The sequence below is a fragment of the Mirounga leonina genome, unplaced genomic scaffold (genome assembly GCF_011800145.1).
Source record: "Mirounga leonina isolate KUSES-001 unplaced genomic scaffold, KU_Mleo_1.0 Mir_129, whole genome shotgun sequence".
In the NCBI taxonomy this organism is placed as follows: Eukaryota; Metazoa; Chordata; class Mammalia; order Carnivora; family Phocidae; genus Mirounga; species Mirounga leonina.
Window position 1 is genome coordinate 42,420,351 of NW_023270323.1, and position 26,393 is coordinate 42,446,743.

Here is a 26,393-nt window from a genome sequence, read left to right on the forward strand (position 1 = left end):
AGGTGAGACAGGTTTTTGGTTTTTTGTTTTGTTTTGTTTTTTCTTTTTTGCTTCGGATTCTTACTACTCACTGTGGTCCATGCACCAACAGCATAGTCACCTGGTAGCAGGTGAGGAATGCAGACGCTCAGGCCCCAGCCCAAGCTCATTAAACTAGAATGCATTTTATAACCAGATCCCCAGGAGCACGTGAAGGTTTGACAAGCCGGGGCAGGGAGCGTCTCAGACAGGTGAAGGGTCTCCACCCTGCCAGTTTCTAAGGCAAGAGCAGAAACCCTTGGGCTCTCTTCCATAGAATTTTCTTTGTTGGAATTGCAGGGCTATTAATCTAAGTACTGCGAATACAGTCTATTTGAAATCAGTGCAATCACCTAGTGGGAGCCCTCTGACAAATCTGCCCTTTTACACAATCAGATGAGTGCAGTCCGTGCCTATGGGACAGGGTGCCAGGCGATAAAGATGAATACAGAAATTATTATTATATTATTTTTTGTGGTTGAAACAAACTATACTTGATTTTGGTTTGATAAACTATTCCTGTGAAAGCCCTATTGCTGTGCGTTCATTCAAATATAAATTTTAACTAGCTTTTTTCTTTCTTTAACATGAAAGCAAATGCTACTAAAGCAGCCAATGTGCATACCACTCTCTCCCAAGTATAACTCCATTCACCATAGCATCATTATACAAATTAATGTGTCATCAGTTGCATTCATATTAATACATAGTATAGGTACTGGGGCTTTTAAATTTAAGACTAGCGTCTTGTAACAACTTGACTTATTATTACATGGCTTTGAATGTCTGGTTGAAGCACTTAATTCCAGTGAAAGGCAGGGTCCATTGGTCTACCTATTTATTTCAAGGCATGCACTTTTAAAGGAAAAAAAAAAAAAAGGAGCCTTCTGCCAGAGGGGATAAAGAATAGCTTAAATTTTCTCCTTTGATCATTTCAATGATTTCTTTCTTTGAAAATCATGCTATTATCTGTTCTTTGCTGTACTTTCTTCCCTCAGTTCTGTTTCCATTTGCCTTCCCATTTAGAGAAATGGGTCTATTAGAAAGTGAGGAGCAAAAATTCAAAGCATTATAGCCTTAATGGAGTGCCTGTCAAACTTGGCTGCATATTGAAATCACCGGGGAACTAAAAAGTGGTTGTGCAAGGGCCCACCTTCTACAAATTTTGATGTTATTGTCCAGGGTGGGGTCATGGTATCAAGATTTTACAATTTTTTTTAAGTAGGGTCCATGCCGAGTGTGGAGCCCAATGTGGGGCCTGAACTCAGAACCCTAAGATCAAGACCTGAGCCAAGATCAAGAGTCAGATGCCTAACCGACTGAGCCACCCATACGCCCTATGGGATCAATATTTTTAAAAGCTCCCTTTTAAAATCTTTGATCTTAAAAATAAGAATAAAGTATTTTATTTTTTTAAAAGATTTTTATTTATTTGACAGAGACACAGTGAGAGAGGGAACACAAGCAGGGGGATTGGGAGAGGGAGAAGCAGGCTTCCCGCCAAGCAGGGAGCCTGATGCGGGACTTGATCCCAGGACCCCAGGATCATGACCTGAGCCGAAGGCAGGCGCTTAATGACTGAGCCACCCAGGTGCCCCAAGAATAAAGTAATTTAAATGAAAACTAAATTATACATATTGTCACACAGTTCCTGTATGGATGTGGTTCAGAGAATAATACAAGTCAAGACCTCTCAGGAGAATATGTCCATTTCCAAGATTATAGATGTTCATGCGTCCATATAATGAATACTGAATAGACTGAAACAACGGCCCCACTACAGTCAGTCAGGCCTAACACTATATGAAAAGGATTTTCATATATACAGATACTAGTATCTGTACTAGGGAACTAGTATTTGTAGCCATTTAGAAGAGAAAGGATTTCTGACCATTGTGTGATCTGTTGCAATTATAGAAGTGACCTGGTAAAATAAGAGTTGTTCTTTAAAATTATATCAATATTTAGTTTAGTTGACAAGAATGTCAGAAAATAAATCCCCATGTAGAAAATGAATTGAGACAGACTCAGTACAGAGGAGAAGGACCAATTAAAACCTGCTCTGTTCTTAGGTATCTAATTTGTGTTCAGATATAGCATACTTAAAAACCACCCAACTCACATACAGTGGGAAAGCTTGAGAGAAGAGTTTTCTTTTCTTTTTTTGTTTTTTTTTTTAGATTTTTATTTATTTATTTATTTTTTAGAGAGTGAGCGAGAGAGGAACAGCATGAGAGGGGAGAGGGTCAGAGGGAGAAGCAGGCTCCCCGCTGAGCCGGGAGCCCGATGTGGGACTCGATCCCAGGACCCTGGGATCATGACCTGAGCCGAAGGCAGACGCTCAACCATCTGAGCCACCCAGGCGCCCGAGAGAAGAGTTTTCTTAAGAGGCTGTAATATAAGGGCTAAATCTTAGACTTTCATGCCAGATTGCTTGAGTTCAAATCCCATTTGGACCACTATCATTTTGTGACTTGAGGCAAGTTACTACCACGGTACTTTGATTTTCTCCTCTATAAAGTGGGATAGAACAATAGGGTTTTGGTGAAAATTCAATGAGAAATCTTTGTTAAGTGTATGGCCCATAATGTATAATCAATAAATATTAGCTATCATTATTATTAAGTTTGGATCTAAAGTGAACCAAAGCTCTCAGTTTAGCAAGGATGTCTAGTTCTAGAAGATTGAAGTTCCATTATAAAATGTGTCTTTAAGTATTTGGTTAATACCTAAAGCATTTAGGCAAAACGATAAGCTTTATTTTGACTTCCTCTTAGGAAGCTAGTAGTAAAATTGTCATCCAACAGAGCACCACGGAGAGAAAAAATTTCTAGAAATCTAAATTGGTAAATCAGAGATCTCGTCATCAATCTACAGAGCCACTTATCCATATTTGGATAATAAACTGCCTATAGGATTGAAGTGAACAGCTAAAAGGCTAACTTTATAGTCAAGTTGATTGCAAAACTAATTTTCATAAAAAGAACTCCATTCCTCCACTGGCTTTTATTTTATAACTTTAAAGAATCAGAGACTTTTCACAAAGAGTGCTTTTTCACAGTTTCAAAGAAGCAGCCTGGAAAAAGGAAAAAATTAATTCAGAAAGTATTCCCTTCTTCCATACACCCACCCCTCTGCTCATCAAAAAAGCTACAGGCACTAAAATTCATTAACATTTCTATGAACATAAATGTGAAATATTCATTTTCATTAAGTAGTCTACTGAATATGGCAAAATCAAATTTATCTAAGGAGATATCCAATGCTGCTAATTTCCTTGACAATGGGGACATAAAGCAAGGGAAGCCATGAATCATTCATGAAGTTCAATTTACTTCTGTTATTTTTGGTGTTTAACATCCATGAATAGAAAGTGTGCAGCATGTTGTAGATGCTATTTTTAAATTATTTCAGATCAGAATTAATGATTTGGCAGGCAGCGATAAAATAAGAATGATTCAAAGGTTTTGCTTGTAATTATCCTATATTTCATATTTTTCTTGTGAGTATATGTTCATGTATTCATAACATTTTTCCTATATTCTAATATCCTTTATAAATCACAATCACTTTAGAACCAATATTTTAGGCAAGCACATAAAGTAATTTGTTGGTGATGTAACTAAATTAAATAAACTCTCTGAGTCCTAGATTTTAGGGCTTAAAGACATCTTTAAGGTTGTATAATTAACTGGCCTCTCAAAGAGGAATGTCTTTTACATTAATACTGGTAGGTGGCCATTTCCAATTAATTGAAAAGCCTCTGTGGGATGGGAAGTCTTTCTTTAGCAAAGACTTATTTCATGAATGGTCACCTTTGCTCATTGCAAATATTTCTCTTAAATTCTACATCTGCCTTCCTATAACTTCTGCCCAACCATGTGCTTGGTTATTGCTGTCTCATCAGGATTTACTTGTCACACAGAGCCACATATAGTCACCACTTAAGAAATGCCAGTTGAATTGAATTAAATGGGTTCAAATCTAGCACTCTGGTTGTGATAGTTCTGTCATCTTGACTGGGGTGCCCAGATGGTTGGTCAAACACTATCCTGCATGTTCCGGTGAGGGTGTTTTTGGATGAGAATAGCATTTTAATCAGCAGACTGAGTAAGTAGACTGTACTCCCTACTGTGAGTGGTCCTCACCCATCAGGTGAAGGCCCGAATGAAACAAAAAGACTGACCCTCCTCAGATCAGGAAAGAGTTCCTTCTGCCTGACTATCTTTGGCTGAGGACAATCAGTTTTTTCTTGTTTTCAGACTCAAATTGAAACACCAGCTCTTCCTGGGTCTCAAGCCTGCTGGCCTTCAGACTAGAACCACACCATCAAACTCTTCAGTTTGCTGACTCACACTACAGATCTTGGACTTATCAGCTTTCATAATTGTATGAGCCAACTCCTTATAATAAATCTCTCTCTCTCTCTCTCTCAATTGGTTATGTTTCTCTAGAGAGTCCTGACTAATACACTGGGCAACACCTAACGTAAGGTTTCTCTTCTATATGATAGCATTTAAAACATTTGGAAATGTCTGTTATGCCTCCCTAAAATTTTCTTTCCAGATATCTTGGTCTTCTCTGAAGATAATTTCTCTGAAGGAAATTATCTTAATATGGCATTAAGAACTGGACACATGTCTCCACATGTGGCTTTACCAGCACAGACTTTTATAGAACTGCTCCTGTCTCATGTCTGGATACTATACTTATTTTGATTTTATTTCAAGGTGTTAAATAAAGCTTAGCATTTCACTTCTGCAAACATCACATTTTCTCAGGGAATTTTCCATAGCTAAGTTGGGCCACTTTATTAGGTAGACACATTTTTCTTATCACTTGCTATTTTTTGGACGAGGAAACAATTTTATTTTGGAAATAATCCAACACGACTATGGCTTGACATTCTGTGTACATGGTGTTACTACCAAGACATTTAAATCAATACAGTGACAATATTCTGAAACTAAGAGATAGAGTAGAAAGTTCACAAAATTGAGTATGTTAAGACAATGACTAAGTTAAAAATTTCCAAACCATTTTTAAAAAAGAAACAAGTATAAAAATGACCAGGTATTATTAAATGTTTCCTTTTTTTGATAAATTGGTTGTGGTTTAGGTAGGACGGATGTGGATAGTTGATGATTCATGTGAAGCCCCCTCCACCCCACCCCACCATTGATAGTAATTCATGATATTAACCAGGCTATCAAAATTCCCTAACTGGCTCTTGGTTGACACATTTACAATCTTAAATTTTTGAGTTAGTCTTAAGGCATGAACATAGAACTGCACAAATGAAAAAAAATATTTCATTGCACATAAAAAAATCCCTGCCTTAAATTTTATCTGAAGAAATTAGAGCTAGACTTATCTTCTAAAATACAAAAGACTTGAAACATCTGGAGCCAAAAAATTTAGCAAACATACACCCCACAGGTACTTATTGTCAGGTATGAGACTAGGTTTTAGTTATTGTGTGGTGAACAAAACTCCCTCCCTTCATGGAGTTTATAATCCACAGAAAGGAAAAAAACAGTAAACATGGAAACAAATACTACTAAGTGCTATTTGGGAAACTAACAGAATTTTGAATAAAATAAATAGGGGTTCCTAGTTTAGATTGGATTCTCAGGAAAGCTTCTTATAGGAGGTGGCATCATAGGTGGGAACTATAGGATAAGGGGAAATCACCATAATGAGGAAAAACATTTCAGCCAGAAGGAACAAGATGGTGAAGATAATGAGATAGAGGAAAGCTTAGTCTGCAAGAAACAAAGAATCTGTAGTGTTGGAGTTTAGGGTAGTAAGCAAGGGAAAGACAGCTATAGATGAGAGTGGAGATATCAAGGGAGGGCAGGTCACACAGAAGCTTGAAGGTTATATTAAGAAGTATTGGTGCAATGGGAAATCTTTGAAGATTTTTAGCATAGAATATGATTCAATTTACATATTGCAAAGATCACTCTGGCTGCTGGGTACAGAATGGGTTGGGGAGAGTCAGGAGTGAAAGCAAGAAGACCAATAAAAAGATGGCTACAGAGGTACAGATCTGTGAATTCAACCGTCTTGCACAATTTTGTACCTATGAAACAAATAATGTAATATATGTTAAGAAAAAAAAGAAGAAGAAGATAGCAGGAGGGGAAGAATGAAGGGGGGGAATTGGAAGGGGAGACGAACCATGAGAGACGATGGACTCTGAAAAACAAATGAGGTTTCTAGAGAGGAGGGGGCTGGGAGGATGGGTTAGCCTGGTGATGGGTATTGAGGAGGGCACGTTCTGCATGGAGCACTGGGTGTTATGCACAAACAATGAATCATGGAACACTACATCAAACTAATGATGTATGGTGATTAACATAACAATAAAAAATTTAAAAAAAAGAAAGACAAATACTATACAATCTCACTAAAATGTGGACTCTAAAAAAAAAAAAAAAGAGAACTCACATATACAGAGACCAGATTGGTGGTTGCCAGAGTTGGGTGTGGGGGGTTGGTGAAGGGGGTCAAAAGGTACAAAATTCGAGTTATAAAATAATTAAATCATGGGATGTATTGTACAGCATGATGACTACATTTAATACTATACTGTATATTTGAAAGTTGTTAATAAAGTGAATCTTAAAAGTTAAAAAAAAAAGATGGCTACAATGATTCAGGTAAGAAGTCATGGTGGTTTGGTGGCAGTAAGGTTGGAAGAGTGGTGAAAGGGTTTGATAAATATCTTGCAAATAGAATGGATGGTACTTGACAATAGATTGGTTGGGAAGAGTGTGAGGGAAATGTTAACCACTAATCCTAGGATGCTGGTTGGATAGTGGGATTAAGAGATTAGAAAGGAAACTCATTTGGGAGAGAAAAATTGATAGTTAAGTTTTGAGCAAATTAAATGTAAGAAGTCTTTGAAACATAAAGGTAAATATGCCAAGAAGAGTGCTATATATCAGTCTGGGGCTTCGAAGATATCTGAGCTGGAGTTATAAATTTGGGGATTATTAGATAAAGATGGTATGTAAAGAGAGGCCCTTTGTAACGTTTCGGAGAACACTGCCAGTGGAGGTGGGAGATGGGTAGGCAGGTTCCAAGTTACAGTGGGTTAAGTAGAAGTTAGACAACAGACAAGACATAGACCAATCTTTTAAGCAGTTTGGAGAAAAAGAAAGCAGAGAGATTAAGAAAAGCTTAAGGAGAGATGTGGGCATAGGGCAGAGGTGTTTATGATAAGAGTTTTCAGGCTGTGAAGAGAGGTAGCAGACAGGGTGAGGCTGAGGCTCTAGGAGAGCAGGAGTAGAAGTGTGTGTGAACTTGAGAAAATCAATTCCCAGGGGAGGAAGAGATGAAATCCTGAACACAAGGGTCAGATCAGTCTATACAGGGAATAGAAGTACCTCTTCCTTTGAAATGCAGGGGGCTAACTCAGCATGGTGAAGATATAAGGAAGTCTAGAAGAAGACAGATGAAACCATTAGGAGATTTCAGACCTGAAATGGCTTCTACCTTTTTGGGTAGAGGTAACACTATCTGCTGAGATTTTCCTCAATTGTTGCTGTAAGGAATGGGAAAAGGCACTTGAATCCTCCACAACTATTACTGCAAACCCTTTCTATATCTCCAGGAAGCTTGTGGCTATCAAGCCTTCACATGATAGCTTTACTGATTTCAAATTCCAAATCCTCTTAATACTAAATTCCTTGATTGCATTTTCTATGTGCCATTAACTCATTTTATAGTAGCCCAGGGCCAAGAAGCTATTAATGGGCTCCAAGTTCAAGTAAATTTTCAATTTTACAAGGCTTTATGGCCTTTCCAATTTTACTTGACTAGGTGACATTAAAGTAAAGCAAAACATCTTTAATTTGTCTCAAAGGACATAACCAAGAAAAACATTTCCCCATCCTTGGGATAGTGATGGAAGAGAACATAAGCCAGTAAATTTTGTAAGATAGGTCAAGTTTCCACTCTATTGGTCACAAAAGTGTGATTCGTACAATCTTACATTGGCAGAATGTCCACTTTATCATTCTTATTTCACAACTAATACTAGAGCTTCTCATTTGTAATCACTTTAAAGCTCAGTTATAGTCTTCATAAACTGTCAGTTCAGGGAGAGCTGTTTCAGCAAATAATGCAATACAGGTCTCTTCATGAAGAGTTAAAAAATAGATGACTGACAGATTCAGTACTTACTGATACTTAGCAACATATTGATTATGTATGCAGGCAAAAACAAGCAAATCTCATTCAAACTCCATATTATTAAAGATTTTTTATTTATTTGACAGAGAGAGACACAGCAAGAGAGGGAACACAAGCAGGGGGAGTGGGATATATTTGCCATATGTTACTTAGTTACTTGAAGTTATTACTCTGAAGATTTAAAATCTCTTTACAGTGGTTAATTAAAAAGGGATACATTTTAAGTAAAACATTAAGCTAGGCAATGTTGTCATTTGAGGCCTTTAAATTTTTTTTTTAGGTTAACATCAATGGAATCAAGGACTACTCGGTTGCCTGCATCCACAGACTGTCTACCCTCTCTCTCCACAGTTGCAATCATTTGACCTTTGATCTAAAAGCAAAATTCTGCTTCAGCTTCTGAGATCTATTTATCAGGGATAATTTTAGGAAATACAGACCAGTCTTTGGTTGATTCAGCATCCTCAACCTAGCTGAGTGGTTCCAATTGGTATTACGCTTCTAATCATTTATGTTCTGCTGCCTTGCTCACCTACTGACTGCAGGATTCTGTGATGGAAAGTATATCATCTGGGTTTGAATCCCCATTTTACCACTATCCTTGCCCTGTGTTCCTGGGTAAGTTATTTAATTCTCTGAGCCTCAGATACATACTCTCTCAAATGTTGTTAGAAATACTTACATTCCAGAGGTGTTATATTAATGTCTAGCTTTTGTTTGGCAAGTAGAAGACAGTTCCGTTTTTTACCCCCTTTCTCCCAGGTTCCTGCCTTCATAGACTCCACATTGCACCAGTTCTCCAGGCCTGAGTTTTGCTTTACTTTAGGTAAATATCTTTAGGGACCAGATTTCTGTGAACTGCTATTGGATTACTTTGATGACGGTCACCATCTGCCTGCATTCCTACATATTAGCTGATTTTAGGGTCCTAATTACTATGCCTTATCCATCTATCCAGACAACTGATTGCATCTTACTGAATTCTCTCAATGATTATGATATGCTCGGGTCACCCCCTTTTGCCTGACATCGTTTTTATGATAACTTTGGACTATCAGGTTGCTTGGACTTCCCCCATCCCCACCCCACAAAAGTTATGTTTAATTTCTGCTTCATCTACAGTTTTTTTTGTCATTATATGATATGATAAATGGACCTAAAAGTCAACTGTTTTCTAAGTCTGAACAAAGAAAATCCCCTGCTTAAAGAAAAATATAAACCTATGATAACAGGAAAACTTGATATGCATTATAAAATAAAATATATATTTTGTGAGAAAATGCTGCTAATTTTAGTACTTGCAATCTACAACACAGAAACAATTCAAGTTAAAATTGAATGGTGTAACCAGAAAACCTTGGAATTTCAAGAGGTTGTCAAATCCTAATGCTGACCAACACAGAAGCAAAGGTAACACTCAGTAGAATCAATGGAAAAGAGGTCAAGAGTAAAAGCCAACCTGTATGGATGAGTAATGAATTCATCCTTCTCTTTCTGTATCAGTTCTAAGAGCTAAAGTTCAGCCTAATTTATTACACATCACAGCCATTAATAAATAGTTGGGTTCATATTTCATTCCTGTGGTTTGAATTTGGTTGTCATTGGCATTTAAACCAAAAGTCACCATCAATAATTTCAACCAACTTATTTATACGATGTATTTTAAAATCAGAATATTAATTAAAGAATAGCTCATGAATGATCTTGTTCATTCCAGGTTCTAGTGGGAGTAGATCAATATGTATGTCTAAATATATACAGCTCCTTCTACATAAACATTTCTATTTATTTCCAAGCCTATATATATTAAAACTAGAAAATTAATGTAATTACTTAATAATTAGACACTGGTGAATACATTTATTCTTTAATAATACTATAGGGTCACCTGAAATTTTCCTTTGCTATTTTGATGTTTAGATCTAGAACTATTTTAGATTATCTAAATAAATAGCTATTTCTCACATTACATTAAGCCATGTTATAACGCTCTGAATTACCTCCTGCTACCCTTCTGTGCCCCTGAAAACCAGGAAATTGCCTAGGCCTGGTATTCACAATAAATGGGCTCAACTGCCTGCATGTTGATGGCTGAGAAACAATGAAACAGTCAATAAGATTAAATATTAGTGACTAAAATATTCTAATTGTTAAGAAAGCAATCAATGAAAAACAGCACAAGAAGACAAACAAAAATCAATCACTAGACTTGAAAAACATGAACTCTTTGGCCCAAAGCACAAGCCTCATGAATACCATTTATCATCCTGTTCTTCCCATGAAGAAAGACAATGTGCACAAGACTCTAACATCCTGTTTTTCTAAAAGCCAACAATTTACAGTCATTCAGGTGCACAGATTATAGAACCAAAAACAATCTCACAAGGTCGTTTCATACTAACATGTTTTTCTTCTCTTATTAATGCCCCTTGGGTATTAGATGGCCTCGGGGGAAACTCCACTCTAAAGAGAAAAGCATGCATTCGTAAAATGTCCAGCTAAAATAAGTGGACTTTCTCTAACGTTTCAAAAATATAACTGCATTGAAATGACCCTTGAGCCACCAATGTGAGAGAAGATGTCACTGGACTGTGAATCTCTTGAAAAGTTGGCAGGGTGGTGTAGCTAAAAGTATCTCAGTACCAATTACTCAGTGCAAAGTTGAATTTAATTGGGTCAAGCAAACATCCCTCTTTCTCATTCCCCTGTCCAAGTAACTCACAACTTTCAATCTCCAGAGTGCAGTTCTGTTCATCCAGAGGATATCTTCGTAGATCCATCATACATGCAGCTGTGGTTGTGATCCTGTCAGGATGAGAGAGAAAAGACAGCTTCATAAGGATGATGACTTTCATTTCCAGGCTTCTCAGCCCCAAATCATGTTTACTGGTTGACATCAAAATTTTGTGATTAAAATTTTTGAAGGTGAGCAGATTAAGATCAAGTCTTTCTTTGCTGCCATTAGGTGTGTGAGCTGGCTCTGGCTTATTTATCTCCATAAGCCTAGGTCCCCTCATCAATCAAAACACCTACTGCAGGGCACCTGGGTGGCTCAGATGGTTAAGCGTCTGCCTTCGGCTCAGGTCATGATCCTGGGGTCCTGGGATCGAGTTCTGCATCAGGCTCCCTGCTCAGGGGGGAGCCTGCTTCTCCCTCTGTCTCTGCCTCTCTCTCTCTGTCTTTCATGAATAAATAAATAAAATCTTAAAAAAAAAAACCCCACCTACTGCAAAGGATGGCTATGAGGAGTAAAAGAGATAATGTGTTCAAACTCCTAGCCTGGTGGCCCATTCTTAGTTCTCCACAAATGATGGTCATGTTACAGCTGTTACTATCCCATGGTCCTTCCTATACTTACTAAAGCAATGTCTGTGACAATATTTACAGCAAGTCTGGCCTTATGAGTAGGAGGAGATCAACACTATGCATCAAAACCTACCTCCCTCTCCTACTATAACCTAGTAATAAAACAACAACAAAAATGACAAAAACAATAAAACCCATCCTCCATGACATTTGGGGCCTCACATTCATTCCCCACTATTAGCGAGACTTGTTGGATTCATCTCTGAGATCCTCACCTACCTATACTCAGCAGGTAATGTATAACCAGTAAAGAAACACTATCCTAGGATTGGTGTTCACACCTTATTTACCACCTTCTGTTCTCCGCTCAGCTTATTTGTTTATACAAATCCCAGGACCTTGACTCTAGATATCCTACTGGGGTTTCTATTATCCCTCCATTTTCTCTTGCCTGTATAAGTTTCCTAGAATGTGGAGTCTGAGAGTAACTTAAATTCCTATGGTTAGTCCATGCTTACAAACATTTGGTATTACTTAGGAATTGACAAAGTACTTTTCTTAAAAAACAAATTGCATGATCCTTCTCCACAAAGTAATGTCTAACCATAATTTAAAGAATTCAAAAGATTAAAATTTAGTTATGTTTCCTTTCTGCCTTAATCCCCAAGAGCTACAACATTGGACATTTTCCATAAATACTCTGTGTGCAAAAGAAGACAGGTATGTCTTCTTAGGGGGAAACTTCTTAGATAACATCTACTATGTCCCCTGTTCTGGACCTTGCTTGTTTTCATTAACAATGCATCTTGGATTTGGTTCCTTGTCAGTAAATAATAAGCCATCTTAAAAAAAATTTACCATAGCAGGTTCAGCTCTATGGAAATATCATGATTTATTTTTCGAATGACACTTCAGTGGGCATTTACATCATTTCTTATTTTTTTACTTTTACAGATGAAGATGCTCTGAATATACTAATATACTCTACTATGTCTGGCTATATCTGTTGGCTGTTTCTAGAACGGGAATTGTTAGGAAAAATGGTATATACACTTAAAATTTTGCTACATCACCCTTCATAGAAGTTGTGCCAATTTATACTCTCATCAACAGTATATTTAAATTCAACAAGGTGTTTCTCAAACCTATGTTTTTTTTTTGTGGCTGCTAAGACGAGTTATTATTTTGGTAATTTGTGTTAACCTAACAGGCACCTTCTTAAAAACATTATTAGGAAATACACTAACTGTTTCCAATTTCTCTTTGGCTTTCCTTACAAAAAATGAAAGTTTAGGGGCGCTGGCGTAGCTGAGTCGGTTGAGTGGCGGACTCTTGATTTCTGCTCAGGTCATGATTTCAGGATCCTGAGATAACAAGCCCCGGGGGCTTTGTGCTCAGTGGGGGGCGGAGGAGAGGGTCTGCTGTAGGTTCTCTCTCTCCTTCTCCTTCAGCCCTTCCCCTCACTTGTGCTCTCTCTCAAATAAATAAATAAATAAATAAATAAATAAAGGTTTTTTAAAAATGGAAGTTTAGCAAGATGAACATTTGCATGTTCCCTTTGAAGCCTTTCTTAGACAGGATGTTGGTCAATTTAATCAGATTTATTTTAGCTTTATATAAGAGCAAAAGGAATTTTAAAATTCAATTAAAAATTTCTTCCAAGTACTTTACAAAAAATATGAAAACTAGTTGTATTCCGGAATTTAGCACATAAAAGTATTTTACCAGATTCCTTATTGCTTCCCACTCCCATTATCACACGAATTAATTTTTCCACTTAATAATATATCATTAATTATCTTCTGTTGTCTGGAAATACAATTCCACAACATTATTTTTATGGCCTGCATGTATCTCAAATACCCTCAATAAGAGGACACAATGAATATTTAAAATGCTTTAAAAATCACCTATCTACTTTACTATATTCTTTAATAGCTTCTTATGAATTAAAAAATTCAGGAGGATATGAACATTCCCTAGAAATGAATAGTGTGGCCAGCCCTATGATTTAGCCAGTAATTCTCAACCAGGGATATTTTTCCCCCCACAGGGGACATTTGGCAATATCTGGAGACATATATTTGATCATCAGACTGGGGGCGGAGGCTTGCTACTGGCATCCAGTGGGTAGAGGCAGGGCTGCAGCTAAACATCTTACAATGCCCAGGATAGCACCCAACAATAAAGAATTATCTATTCCAAAGCGTCAGTGGTGCCAAGGTTGAGAAACCCTGCTACAACGGTGGTTTTCAAACATTTTTCCTCTGAGGATAATTTTAATAAAATGAAATCTTCTAGAGAACCTCAATATATAAAACACAAATGAAATGAAAGCCGTATTTTGTTAATATAAAATTACCTTATAAATTCAAATGTTGACATCTATTTTTTTTTCTTTTTCTTTTTTTTAAATTCTTATGTTAATCCCCATACATTACATCATTAGTTCCAGATGAAGTGTTCCATGATTCATTGTTTGTGCATAACACCCAGTGCTCCATGCAGAACGTGCCCTCCTCAATACCCACCACCAGGCTAACCCATCCTCCCACCTCCCTCCCCTCTAGAACCCTCAGTTTGTTTTTCAGAGTCCATCGTGTTGACATCTATTTTAATGAGCACAGAATTTGAAAGCAGGGGGTACAGTGAGAATTATGATCTTATATCTCTCTCAGCACCAATTATTTTTGTATAGTATCAAAAAATCCTAATAAGGAAGGAAACACTTACTTCTAAAATCTCACAGGACTGGCTATAGGCTTCCCTGAATTAGCAGGGGGGAACCCCCAGGTTATCAAGGAACCTTCTCTATAATCAATCACACTTTTACAAAGGTTCAGATACATCCCTAGATGACTGGACTCTGGCAGGTGTTTAATATGGATTAAAGGGAAGCTTTACTTGTTGCTTCATGCTCTGCATAAGTTAATCTGGTAGCAAAAGTTAATACTATGATGGTCTTGAATGCATAAAAATGTGGCATAGGATGCATTACAGTGTGTATGCTTCTTATTATAGCTTAAAATAATTACAATATTTAAAAATCAAATTAAAATAAAATATTTATGGAACTATGGAAGAGCTTTAGGGATACTTGAGAGCATCATTTGAGCCCTCTTGGTCAGCATACCTCACTTAATTGACCTCATTTTCAGACATGTGTCATCAAGTAAGTGAACCACATCATATCGGAAGAAGGACAGGCATCTTTTGTCGAATTACTGATTCCCATGTTGTGAAGCTCTGGAATTTTTACAAAGCAATTTGAAAAGCCAACAAAGCATTGTATATAAATGAATAACAAATGTTTCATAGATATGTGTCCTAGAGTTGTGAGTGACCAAAAAAAAAATCTTTTTTAAAGCATAACTGAATTTACTGTTGCTACTTGTTATGATCAATCCTTTTAGCAATCAGTAGATACAATATCTAATAGATAATCACCTTGGGAAACTATATATCACACCAGAGGCTTGCCCATGATCTAATGATTTCTCAACTAGTATCACCTGGACCAGTTTACTTCTGCCTCAAGTTTCATTATGAAACCGAGCAAAGTAAAGTAATCACAACTCAAAGAGGGAACTAGCTCTAGGAACTAGAGCTGTGAAAAGTGCCTGACTTTCTCTGAAGAACACTGACATTAGTGAAATAACTTCCTTCTTGGGATCTATCTGTTCCAAATTTCAAATACTCAAGAGGATTTCATTGGCTCAACTTGGATTAGGTGCCAACTCTTCCAAATTATTTAGTAAAAGCTGGAAGGAAAGTTGCACTCATATAAATGTTGTCACCAGGGACCCATAACGGTCTCTTATCTCAAGAAAGAAGGAATCATTGAAGCTCAGGCAGGGACCCCTACATACACAGGAATTCATACATTTATGTTGTGGCCTGTAGAAATGTATGTAACTAAGTATTGATCTCTGCTAATTTAAGGGTTTGGCATTTCTAGATTTTGAAATACTTATGGCTAAGTGAGTAGAGTGTCCTGAGCTCTTTATGAGAAAAAAAAGGCTGAGCAAGGATTCCCAGGATCATCAATAAAAAGAGAAATGTCCCTGGGCATCAGCTCTTCTGTCTTCTGGGTGAGAAGCAACAATGAATACCTCTAAGAATGACTGTTTCCAATGTTCCCATTTGTTCACTTTGCCAGATGTAATTGCTCAGCAGTGGTTAGTCACCTCCACAATTGATTAACACATCCATATGGAAATGTACTCACAGTGTGGCTGAAGCAGCCTGAAATTCTAAATCTTCTATGGAATCAAAGGTGCCAAAAATCGCAAACTGAATGGGTTGAGAGCTTCAAGACTGAAGTGGTTTTTGAATTTTGTTTTTAACTTTCACACCCAAGTCATTCATTCTGAGTGTGTGAAGACATTATTATTGGTTGATAGCAAATGAAAGTACACTAGAGTGGTACCAGCTATAGGTAAAAGCCTTAACTGACTGTTTCTCTGAACACAGACTTCCCAGAGAGCATAACACTCAGCTGTCTTCTTTCAAAGACCTTTCAAATGGCTTACATTATAATCCAATTTATTGACATTTTGAAGGTTAGGTCAGAACACTATAATAGGCTGTTAGTTAGAAACTATGGTCCCATGAGACTTTGGACTGAATGGGTATCATGTTGCTGTAGTATTCATTTATTAAGGTGTATGCTGTTTGGTCACTGACCTTAAGAGCCCCTGTAATTGCAAATCATGTATATTTGATGTCTAAGGGTAGTATGACTCTCATTGCTGAAAAAATACAATCCAGGAAGTCCTGGCCTATAAATAGATTAAAATCCAGTCTTCCCCACACCCATAAGTACACACATAAACATATGGAGAGGGCACTTTTACAAATTAAAACAATGTAAACTCAAATTAATGAACAAGTTATGTACATATGACTGAGATTTTCCTATAATCTTCCATTCTACAGGGACAAGCTCCCTGTAGAGCAAAGTTATACTATTTAATAGAATTTATATGAAAAAAAAAATATGAGGAAGGAGCCTGAAAATGTTGAATCGAAATGACACCCCTAAGATTGGTGAGATTGATGGTGAGTAGCAGTTCAAGGTTGATATCAGCATCACTTAGTGAAGTTGGTTTGAAGAATGGCCTTTTTGGTCTCTGGGCTGCATCTTTAATCTCTGTTAGGTATATCACCCAAAGAAACTGATGAGGGAAGATGGCTGGGTTAGCCTGAGTCATAACTAGTGAGTACATAGATTTTTTTCCTTAGCTAACACTTACTGAGTGGATAAAAAGAATAGGTATTATTTTCATAGTTTGCATCAAATTTTATTTTAGGTGGCTACTATGTTTAGGAAAATGCCTTGGTATTTGAAGGTGAAATCTTAAAGGTGTGAGACATGAATGATAAGAAAATGAAAGGAGATAAAACCACTATGTGAGATTTAAGAGTAATTTAAGTGTGGGGAAGGAAAATGAGGAAGTAGCAAAAATTTAAAAAACAGTTATATTTAATATTCAATTAAAAATTTTTGCATTACTATGATAATAAATTTTTCTCTACACCTAAATCAATACCAAGACACACACACACACACACGCAGGGTAAAGCCTTCTGTAAATGTTTTATTTTTATTCTCGGAAAGGGCTGAATTCCATATCTTGACAGCATTCATGGAACAGTACTCTATAAATCAAACCAATTCAGCGACAGCCAAGATTCTAAGCCATAGATGGTTGAATCATGTAAGCTCTTTGGGAAACCTCAGCAATCCTGGGAAGGCATTGGACTCCCACAAATAATGGATTGTGGATTTAAGCTACTCTTACCTAGATCTTAAGGGACAGATTGATCTTAGCTAATATTATGTTGGAATTTTATATGATGGACACTATGCTAAGCATCATGCATACTATATTAGTTTCCTATTGCTGTTGTAACAAGTTACCAAAGATTTAGTGGCTTAAAGCAACACAGATTTATTCTCTTACATTTCTGGAGGGGCAAAATCCTAAAATCAAGGTTTTAGTAGGGCTGTGCTCCTTCTAGAGGCTCTAAGGGAGAATCCATTTTCTTGCCTTTTTCAGCTTCTAGAGGCTGCTTGCCTTCCTTGGCTCATGGCCCCTTCCTCCATCTTTAAAGAGCATCATTCCAATCCCTGCTTCTGTCTTCACATCCCTTCACTCTCTGACTCTCCTGCCTTCCTTTTATAAGAAACTTTATGATTGATTGATTATATGCATCCAGATAATCCAGGATAATCTCATCTCAAACTTTTAAATTAATCATACCTGTAAAGTCCCATTGACTTGTAAGGGATCATATTCACCGGTCCTGAGAATTAGGACATGGACATCTTTGGAGGGCCATTATTCTGACTACCACACATGCATTATTTAATTATTTACAACTGCCTTATTATGTTGATGTCATTTTTATGCTATTTTCAAAGAAAAAGAAACTGACACTTAATGGGGTTAAGAAATGTTTCCAAGTTTACATAATCTGTAAATGGTAACACTGGGATTCACACTCAGATAGGCTAGACTCACGACCTGAGGTTTATTTCTCCTCAGTTACTATATTCAGGCCAAATAAATCTAAGCAGAGAGCTATTGGTTCAGTGTAGGAGTTATTTTTCCTATAAACAGTAAAGTAAATTTAAAAAAATATTAAGAATATTAAGAGTTGACCTTACCATATATATGCAGTGTTCATTATCAGTAATGATTCATCAGTAAGTCAGAACATACTTTACCCAATCAATAATGAGTGTACAAATGATAGAGGATGCACCAGGAATCATGCAATCCTGTAAGCATCAAGGCTACAGTTGTTAAAAATATCCAACTCACTTTCATGCTGTCATAATTTTTTGGAGGGGGGGGAGTTGTTTTTAGTACCATCAGGTCTCAGGATATAGAAGATACAACCACTGTCTATTGGTTTCACAAAATAGCCATACATGGTATGCTTATTTCTCAATTGGGTAAGCCATCTTTGCCATTTTTCTAGAGATGCAAATATCTTACCTCAGAGAAATGTTTATCTTATCAAGAGAGCATGGAAATCACTCAGAAGGAATAGAGTTCAATCCTACACTTATTTAGTTGGTGGCAATTTGGACAAAAGATGCCTTAACCTGGGTTGGTGATGTTCCAAGAACAGAGGTGTTATGGAGGTGGATGCAGTGTGGAACAGGGAAAGAGAAGAGAATTATTATATGCACACATAAGTTCAATGATTGGTACATAGTAGTCACACAATTAACCCTACTATTATTATTTTTAAATTATGTGCTTCTAAATAAATAAATAAACAAACACATACATACATACATACATACATACATACAAGATTACTGATACAAATACATTGTAAGATTAATGCATGGTCATAATAAAACATCTGGGAAATACAGAAAATTACAGATAAGAGAATACAAATGACACATAATCTCATTACCGTAATCTCATTAATTTCCTTTCTTTTAAGTATATTGTTTAGCAAAGTGAAATTACACTGTATTCAACAACTTCATTTGTTGCTTTTTGGTTAACCTTGAAGGTAAGAATTTTCATAAGTTAGCAATAGTCTCCATGAACATATTTTGAATGGATATTCAAGATTTTGTCATATAGATAATTGTGATACCTAACAATTCCTCTTGGATGGCATCATTAATTACTCCTTGGTTATGCTTTAAAAAATCCATGCTGAATAAATAGCATTCTCATGGCTACTCTTACATTTTTACTTTTTCTTATTTCATTCCAAGTTTCTGCTTTCTTTTCTCCGTTTTGTACTCTTACTGCTGAATGTTAATGACACCCTTCTCAGTTCAATCCCAAGCAGTTGTTTTCAGGTAATTAGCTACATACCAAATGTTGTGTAAATGAGCTCATTTTTACTCATTTCTGTCAGGATAGGGTGATTCATGAACCACTTTGTGAATATGAAAAGCTGTTCATAAATCAGAGAGTCTTGGGGCAGGGGAGCAAAAAAAAAAAAGGTAATAACAGGGCCAGAGTAATTAATAGACCCTTGTCAAGCATCCTGTGTCAACTTCAGTCATCTTTTATCTTAGATGTCTGGCTGAGTTTAAGACAGACTACTTTTCCCAAATATATCACTATATTCATATAATGGTGGAGTACAAGAGCATCCTTTAAATTTCTATTATGTTTAATATTTCCTAATAATCATTAGCTGAGATCTGTGCTAAGGGGCTGAAAAAAATATGGCTACCTCCTCCAAATCAGAGCATTTTTATTCTCATTATTTTGATCATCAGGAATTTCTGTGGTGGACTGTGAAGAATTAAAATAACTCGCCCTTAAACAATGAGAAGGGACTTAAAAATTGGAGTCAAAGTCAGATATTTACCTTGAATGGAAGACTATGACTTGGTAATCAATAAGTGCAGGTTATTTAAACACGGAGTCAGACAGAATTAGGAGGTAAAGCAAAGTTGTGGATCTTTCACAATTATTAATTTTTTTCTTGGTGTATGTTAAGTGAAAATATAGATCTTTGTTTCTTTCCAGTTTTTATTTAAATTCTAGTTAGTTAACATATAGGGTAATATTGGTTTCTGGAGTAGAATTTAGTGATTCATCACTTACATATAACATCCAGTGCTCATCATAACAAGGGCCCTCCTCTTAAAACCCATCACCAATTTAGCACATCTTCCCACCCTCCTCCCCTCAGCTTTTCTCTATAGTTAAGGGTCTCTATGGTTTGCTTTCCTCTCTTTTTTTCTCCCTTCCCATTTGTTCATCTGTTTCATTTCTTAAATTTCACATGAATGAAATCATATGGTATTTGTCTTTCTCTGACTGACTTATTTCACTTAACATAATACACTAGCTCCATTCACATTGCACATGGCAAGATTTCATTCTTTTTGATGGCTGAGTAATATCCCACCACACACACACACACACACACAGACATAGCACCTCTTCTTTATCTTTTTGTCAATTGACAATTAATAATTTTTTTGACTTATTTGCAAATATGCTCTGTTGCTTTGCCATATGATGATTTCTCCCAAAACAAGAGCTCACACATTTACTGAAAAGTAATCAGAGTAATCTTGAAACGGTATTCCTGATGGAGTAAAATAAGGTTCAGCAGTGATACAGCATTAAAATGCTACAGTGTCTTAAGACAATGGCTTTATGTTGAGAAAAATACAAAACAAAGCAAAACCCAAAGTGAATATAAGTAAGACAGGAGTATAAATTGTGCAAAGTTTCCAGCTCCCTATCTCAGTAGAAAAGCAGGGCTTGGGACATCATTCTTTTCCTTTTTAAATACATAATACTCTGTAGCTCCATCCATGTCAAAGAAACATAGGGAGAGAGAAAAAAAGGGAGGAAAACCAAGAAACAGACTCCAAACTATAGAGACCACACTGATGGTTACCAGAGGGGAGGTGGGTGGGGGTATGAGTTAAACAGGTGATGAGATTAAGGAGTGCACTTGTTGTGATGATGTATTGCATATAAGTATTAAATCACTAAATTCTACACCTGAAACTAATATTACACTGTTAACTAACCAGAATTTAAGTAAAAACTTGAAAAAAAATTAAGCTAGTTGAGAGGTGATTATGTATTCTGAAAGACAAAAATAGAAAGAGGATTTTATGTTTCCAAGTTAATGATGAAGCATTCCAGATATTACAGTAATAAAATATAATAAATAAAATAATAAAATAAAACACTGTTTTTTGTCCCTGTGCTTTTATAAGCATAAATTCCCCAAATGGAGCTACAAAATAAAATAAGGTTTCTTTTCTATTAATTTTATTATAAGTACAATGTTAAAGAGGTAAATTTTGGAGAGTTCAGTATGACCCAGCCATTCTACTTTTAGATGCCCACTCACTTGTGCACAAGGAGTCAAAAGTAGAGTGTTTATCAAGGACTCCTTGTAATAGCCAAAACAGGTAAATAGCCCAACTGTCCAGCAAAGCAAAAGGGATACACAGCTTTGGTGTATAGGCTGTGGACTACCCGACAGTAGTTAAAATGAATGAACTAGATCTACATGTATAAACATGGGGATATCTCGCATAATGTTGTGTGAGGAAAAAAAAAATAGAAAAATGCCTACAAAAAGCTACATATACAATGGAATATTACTCAGCCATAAGAAAAGAATGAAATGCTGCCATTTGCAATGACGTGAATGAAGCTAGAGAGTATTATGCTAAGTGAAATAAGTCAGTCAGAGAAAGACCAATACCCTATGATTTCACTCATATGTGGAAATTAAGAAACAAAACAAATGAGCATAGGGAAAAAAAAGAGAGAGAGACAAACCAAGAAACGGACGCTTAACTATAGAGAACAAACTGATGGTTACCAGAGGAGAGGCAGGTGGGAGGATAGGTGATGGGGATTAAGGAGGGCACTTGTTGTGATGAGCACTGGGTGATGTATGAAGTGTTGAATCACTATATTGTACTCCTGAAACTAATATTACACTGTATGTTAACTAACTGGAATGTAAATACAAACTTAAAAAAATAAAATTTTATGAGACCAATTTATATGCCTTAGGAAATCACATGTGTGTATGCATGCAGCAAAATAAAAAGAAATGTATACATTGAATTCATAAACAGCAATTTTGGCTTAGTAGTGTGTCAGCAGGGAAATGTAGGGGAAGGAGAAGCAATAAGATGGGATGGAGATGGAGTTGTAACAATCTCTGAAAGGGTTTTAACCTTCCCTCCATCTTTTTTCCTCTCTCTGTCTTCCTTCCTTTCTTCCTTCCTCTCCTCCTTTGTCCATGTATCTGAACAGATAAATCTTCAAATAACCCACTTACACTCTTATTTTAAAAGTTTTGAATTAGGTATAATATAGCTGCCTTCCTGTCCCTATCCTAGAATTACCATTAAAAAAGTAAAGGAACACAAAGTTTATCTTTCCTTCACATTCTCTATACCTAATTGGCAATTAGTAGTGGACAATGATTATAATCTTCTGAAATGAGTCCCTTCAGTTAAGAGATTTACCAACATACACAGATTTCCTCACATATATATGATATATATAACATATATATTTCATCATATATTTCTAATCACAATTTGCAATTATACACCTGTTTGTTTGATTCTTTGTTTCTTGCGTGGCTGCTTGAATAGATGGTAAGTGCCACAAGGGAAATCACCTCTTAACGATTCATTTACTGGCGTCCAATCCAGTGTCTGGCACAGAATTAAGGTATACATTCATGGAATTAATATGCAACCTCAGGAAATACTGAAATCATTACTTCTCTAGAGAAGAGAGAAAAAGACCACTGTGCTGTCTTTATTATAAGGCTATCAATGTTGCTTGGAATACAGATTGAAAATAAAGATCCATTTCACCCATGCAAATGCAATTTCTTATTAAAAAATCATTTGGGGGCATTTGCTAAGTAAACAGCCAGAGGTTATTGTCAGTTGGATAATTTTTTAGGGCCATGAAGCTGCTTTGATGCATGCTTAAATTGAGCCTGGGGTCATAGGATGTCTCATCTGTTAGGGTTTTTAGATGCCATGTGAGAGAAGAGTAGCCATAACACTAGTATTTGCATTAAATAATCCAAATGTAGATATAGGTTCACATACACCCCTTCCCTTGCTACTGAGGGAACCTATACACAGGGTCTCAAGGAATAAAAAGTTGGTTCCCTTTCTAGGAGCAAAATAGGGACTGTCATTACCAAATAGATGAATGGAAGGGGACTTAGTGGTTAATCTGTGTCAGATTTCTCTCTAGTGATTGGTGAGTGGGCCAGGAGCTGGACTTTTCTATGTGAAAAGCAAGAATTTACATGGCATGAGATTTCTGTTTTGAATCATTAAAACATTAAATTTACACCAGTATCCATTAGAATGCTAGCTTCGTAGGCAGTTAATAATTAATAATTTGGGTTGTCTGGCAGATTTTTCAGTTTAAAAAGTGAAGAAAAATGAAGGAATGTTTAGATAACTTAGAACTGAAGCATACATGGACTTAAAGGGAGAAACTTAAAAATACCTTATAAAAGGAGTAACATGCTGTTGTTCTTATGTATGTAAATTATGTATAAATAGCATAAGTGCAATTCTAACTGTCATCATCATTCTCCATTGAATATTAGCAATGCACATTTACCTCTGTTTATATCCATTTACACTGAAATCCTTAATTGATGGTTATACCTGAAGAAGGCTGTGATTAATTTCTTAAAAGACAAGTGCAATCAAATTACATAATTCACAGAAGTAGTTTTTTAGAGTAGTCCTTCCTTTTTATTTTTTATTTTTATTTTTATTTTTTTAAAGATTTTATTTATTCATTTGAGAGACAATGAGATAGAGAGAGAGCATGAGAGGGGGGAAGGTCAGAGGGAGAAGCAGACTCCCTGCCGAGCAGGGAGCCCAATGCGGGACTCGATCCAGGGACTCGATCCAGGGACTCGATCCAGGGACTCCAGGATCATGACCTGAGCCGAAGGCAGTCGCTTAACCAACTGAGCCACCCAGGCTCCCAGTCCTTCCTTTTTAAACAAAGGAAGTTTTAGTCGCTGGAAATTCAGAGTGAATAAATGTACATTTCTTCTAGTATACCGTCTCTCACCACCACTTGTCAAACTAAAAAAATAACAAAACAAAAATACTCTAAATATGCTTTACTCAGAAAGGATGCATGAGCACATACATGGGTTGTGAAGTTAAAATATTTTCTTCTAAACAAGGGAAATTATACATATAGCTTTGCCTATGTTGCATTAAACATAAAGTGATTTCTCTATTACCTCGAGAATAATAAAATTCATTATGATCATTTTCAGGTTTATGGAAACCTGAAAGTTCCAGTGAACTCTGGTAATTAATTACTCTGAACAAAAGACTGTTTTAGCACCTTGACCATTTAAATGAATAAACAAATGGGGCAGCCCTCTAATCCAACAACTGCATAAATTACTTCAAAAGACACCATAAGAAAGTGTAAATGCAAGCCACAAACTGCAGAAAAATATTTGCAAATTACATATCCAACAAAAGATTTGCATCCAGAATATATAGAGAAGCTCTTACAATTCAATAATAACACAAGCCAATGTTTTAAAGGTTAGAAGATCTGAATAGACATTTCATCAGAGAAGGCATAAGAATTAGTCCACGGAAAGGTGCCCAACGTCATGAGTTATTAAGAAACGCAAATGAAAACTGCAGAGAGAACCCTACCCACCCCGCAGAATGACTGTAATCAAAAAGATAGTAAGTAAGTACCAAGTACTGGTGCAAATGATGAAAAACTGGAATCCTCATACATTGCTGGGAATGTAAAAAATGCAGCCACTTTAAAACTCAGTTTGGCAGTTCCTTTAAAAGTTAAACATGCCATGAGAGAGGATGGACTCTGAAAAAACAAACTGAGGGTTCTAGAGGGGAGGGAGGTGGGAGAATGGGTTAGCCTGGTGATGGGTATTAAAGAGGGCACGTTCTGCATGGAGCACTGGGTGTTATGCACAAACAATGAATCATGGAACACTACATCAAAAACGAATGATGTAATGTATGGGGATTAACATAACAATAAAAAAATTAAAACACATACACACACACAAGTTAAACATGTTTGTGGGGCACCTGGGTGGCTCAATCTGTTGAGCGACCAACTCTTGGTTTTGGTTCAGGTCATAATCTCAGAGTCCTAGGAACAACCCCCCCCCCACTGCCCCACCACCACTTGCCCAGGGTCTCCCTGCTCAGCTCAGAGTAGGCTTGTCCCTCTCCTTCCCCCTCCCACCTCTGCTCCTCCTGCAAGTTCCTGGCACTCTCTCTCTCAAATAAATAAATAAAATCTTTAAACAAAACAAAACAAAAAGTGCATAAATTGGAACTACATTTTAGTACAGACCATTAGCCTGCTAAGTAAATTCAAAATGCTATACCCAATAAATCTTATTCTTTTTTTTTTTTTTTAGTAAGCTCTATGCCCAATGTAGGGCTCGAATTTATGACCTCGAGACCTGAGTCCTACACTCTACTGAGCCAGCCAGGTGCCCCACCATTAAAACTTATTCCTAAAGGGCGCCTGGTTGGCTCAGTTGGTTGGGCGACTGCCTTCAGCTCAGGTCATGATCCTGGAGTCCCGGGATCGAGTCCCGCATCGGGCTCCCTGCTCAGCGGGGAGTCTGCTTCTCCCTCTCCCGCTCCCCCCTCTTGTGCTCACTCTCTCTCTCTCAAATAAATAAATAAAGTCTTTAAAAAAAAACTTATTCCTAAATTCTAATTATTTATTAAGAAAATATTGTGCAGTAAACATGTAGAACCTAATTTTGAAAATTCCATATACATAATAATTTGCGTTTGAATAACATAATGCTTCATAGTAAAGGACTCTTGAGTTTTATATATTTTAAAATATTTGAATATAGTTTATTAGTTTAGTATTTATGAATCTTGTACCAATACTCATCAGTAATATTACAATAAATGGTACATTTGAAAACATTCAGGACTTACAATATCATTTATGTAAACAGAAGGTATTACTGATAGAAGAAAGTGTAAATAACATCTCCCTCTTAAGAGTCATGTCTCAATATTTCACATTCAGATTTCCTACACATAAACTGCTTTATTTAATAGAGAAATTTGCATGTTGCATTTAATACTGCAAATAGAAATATGAGAGGGAATAGCATATGCTCTTTGCTTATATTATTTCCCCAAATCTTCACAGTATCCCTTTATGTTGGGAATTGTTTTTGGGTGAGAAGAGAAATCTCTTTAACATTAGAGGAGGAAATCATATTATGACCATAGTTTTATGTTTTTTTGTTGACTCTGGACCTGTGGCAAAAGCATAGATCTGAATTTACAAGCA

At 36.5% G+C, this 26,393-nt stretch overlaps 1 protein-coding gene across 1 annotated transcript in view; it reads right to left on the bottom strand.

The window, feature by feature from the left end:
• GABRB1 (gamma-aminobutyric acid type A receptor subunit beta1) overlaps positions 1-26,393 on the bottom strand; it is a 380,597-nt gene that overhangs the window by 103,247 nt on the left and 250,957 nt on the right. The window contains exon 5 of the mRNA XM_035005044.1: positions 10,943-11,025. Coding sequence (XP_034860935.1) covers positions 10,943-11,025 — 83 coding nt within the window. The remainder of the gene's footprint in view (positions 1-10,942; positions 11,026-26,393) is intronic.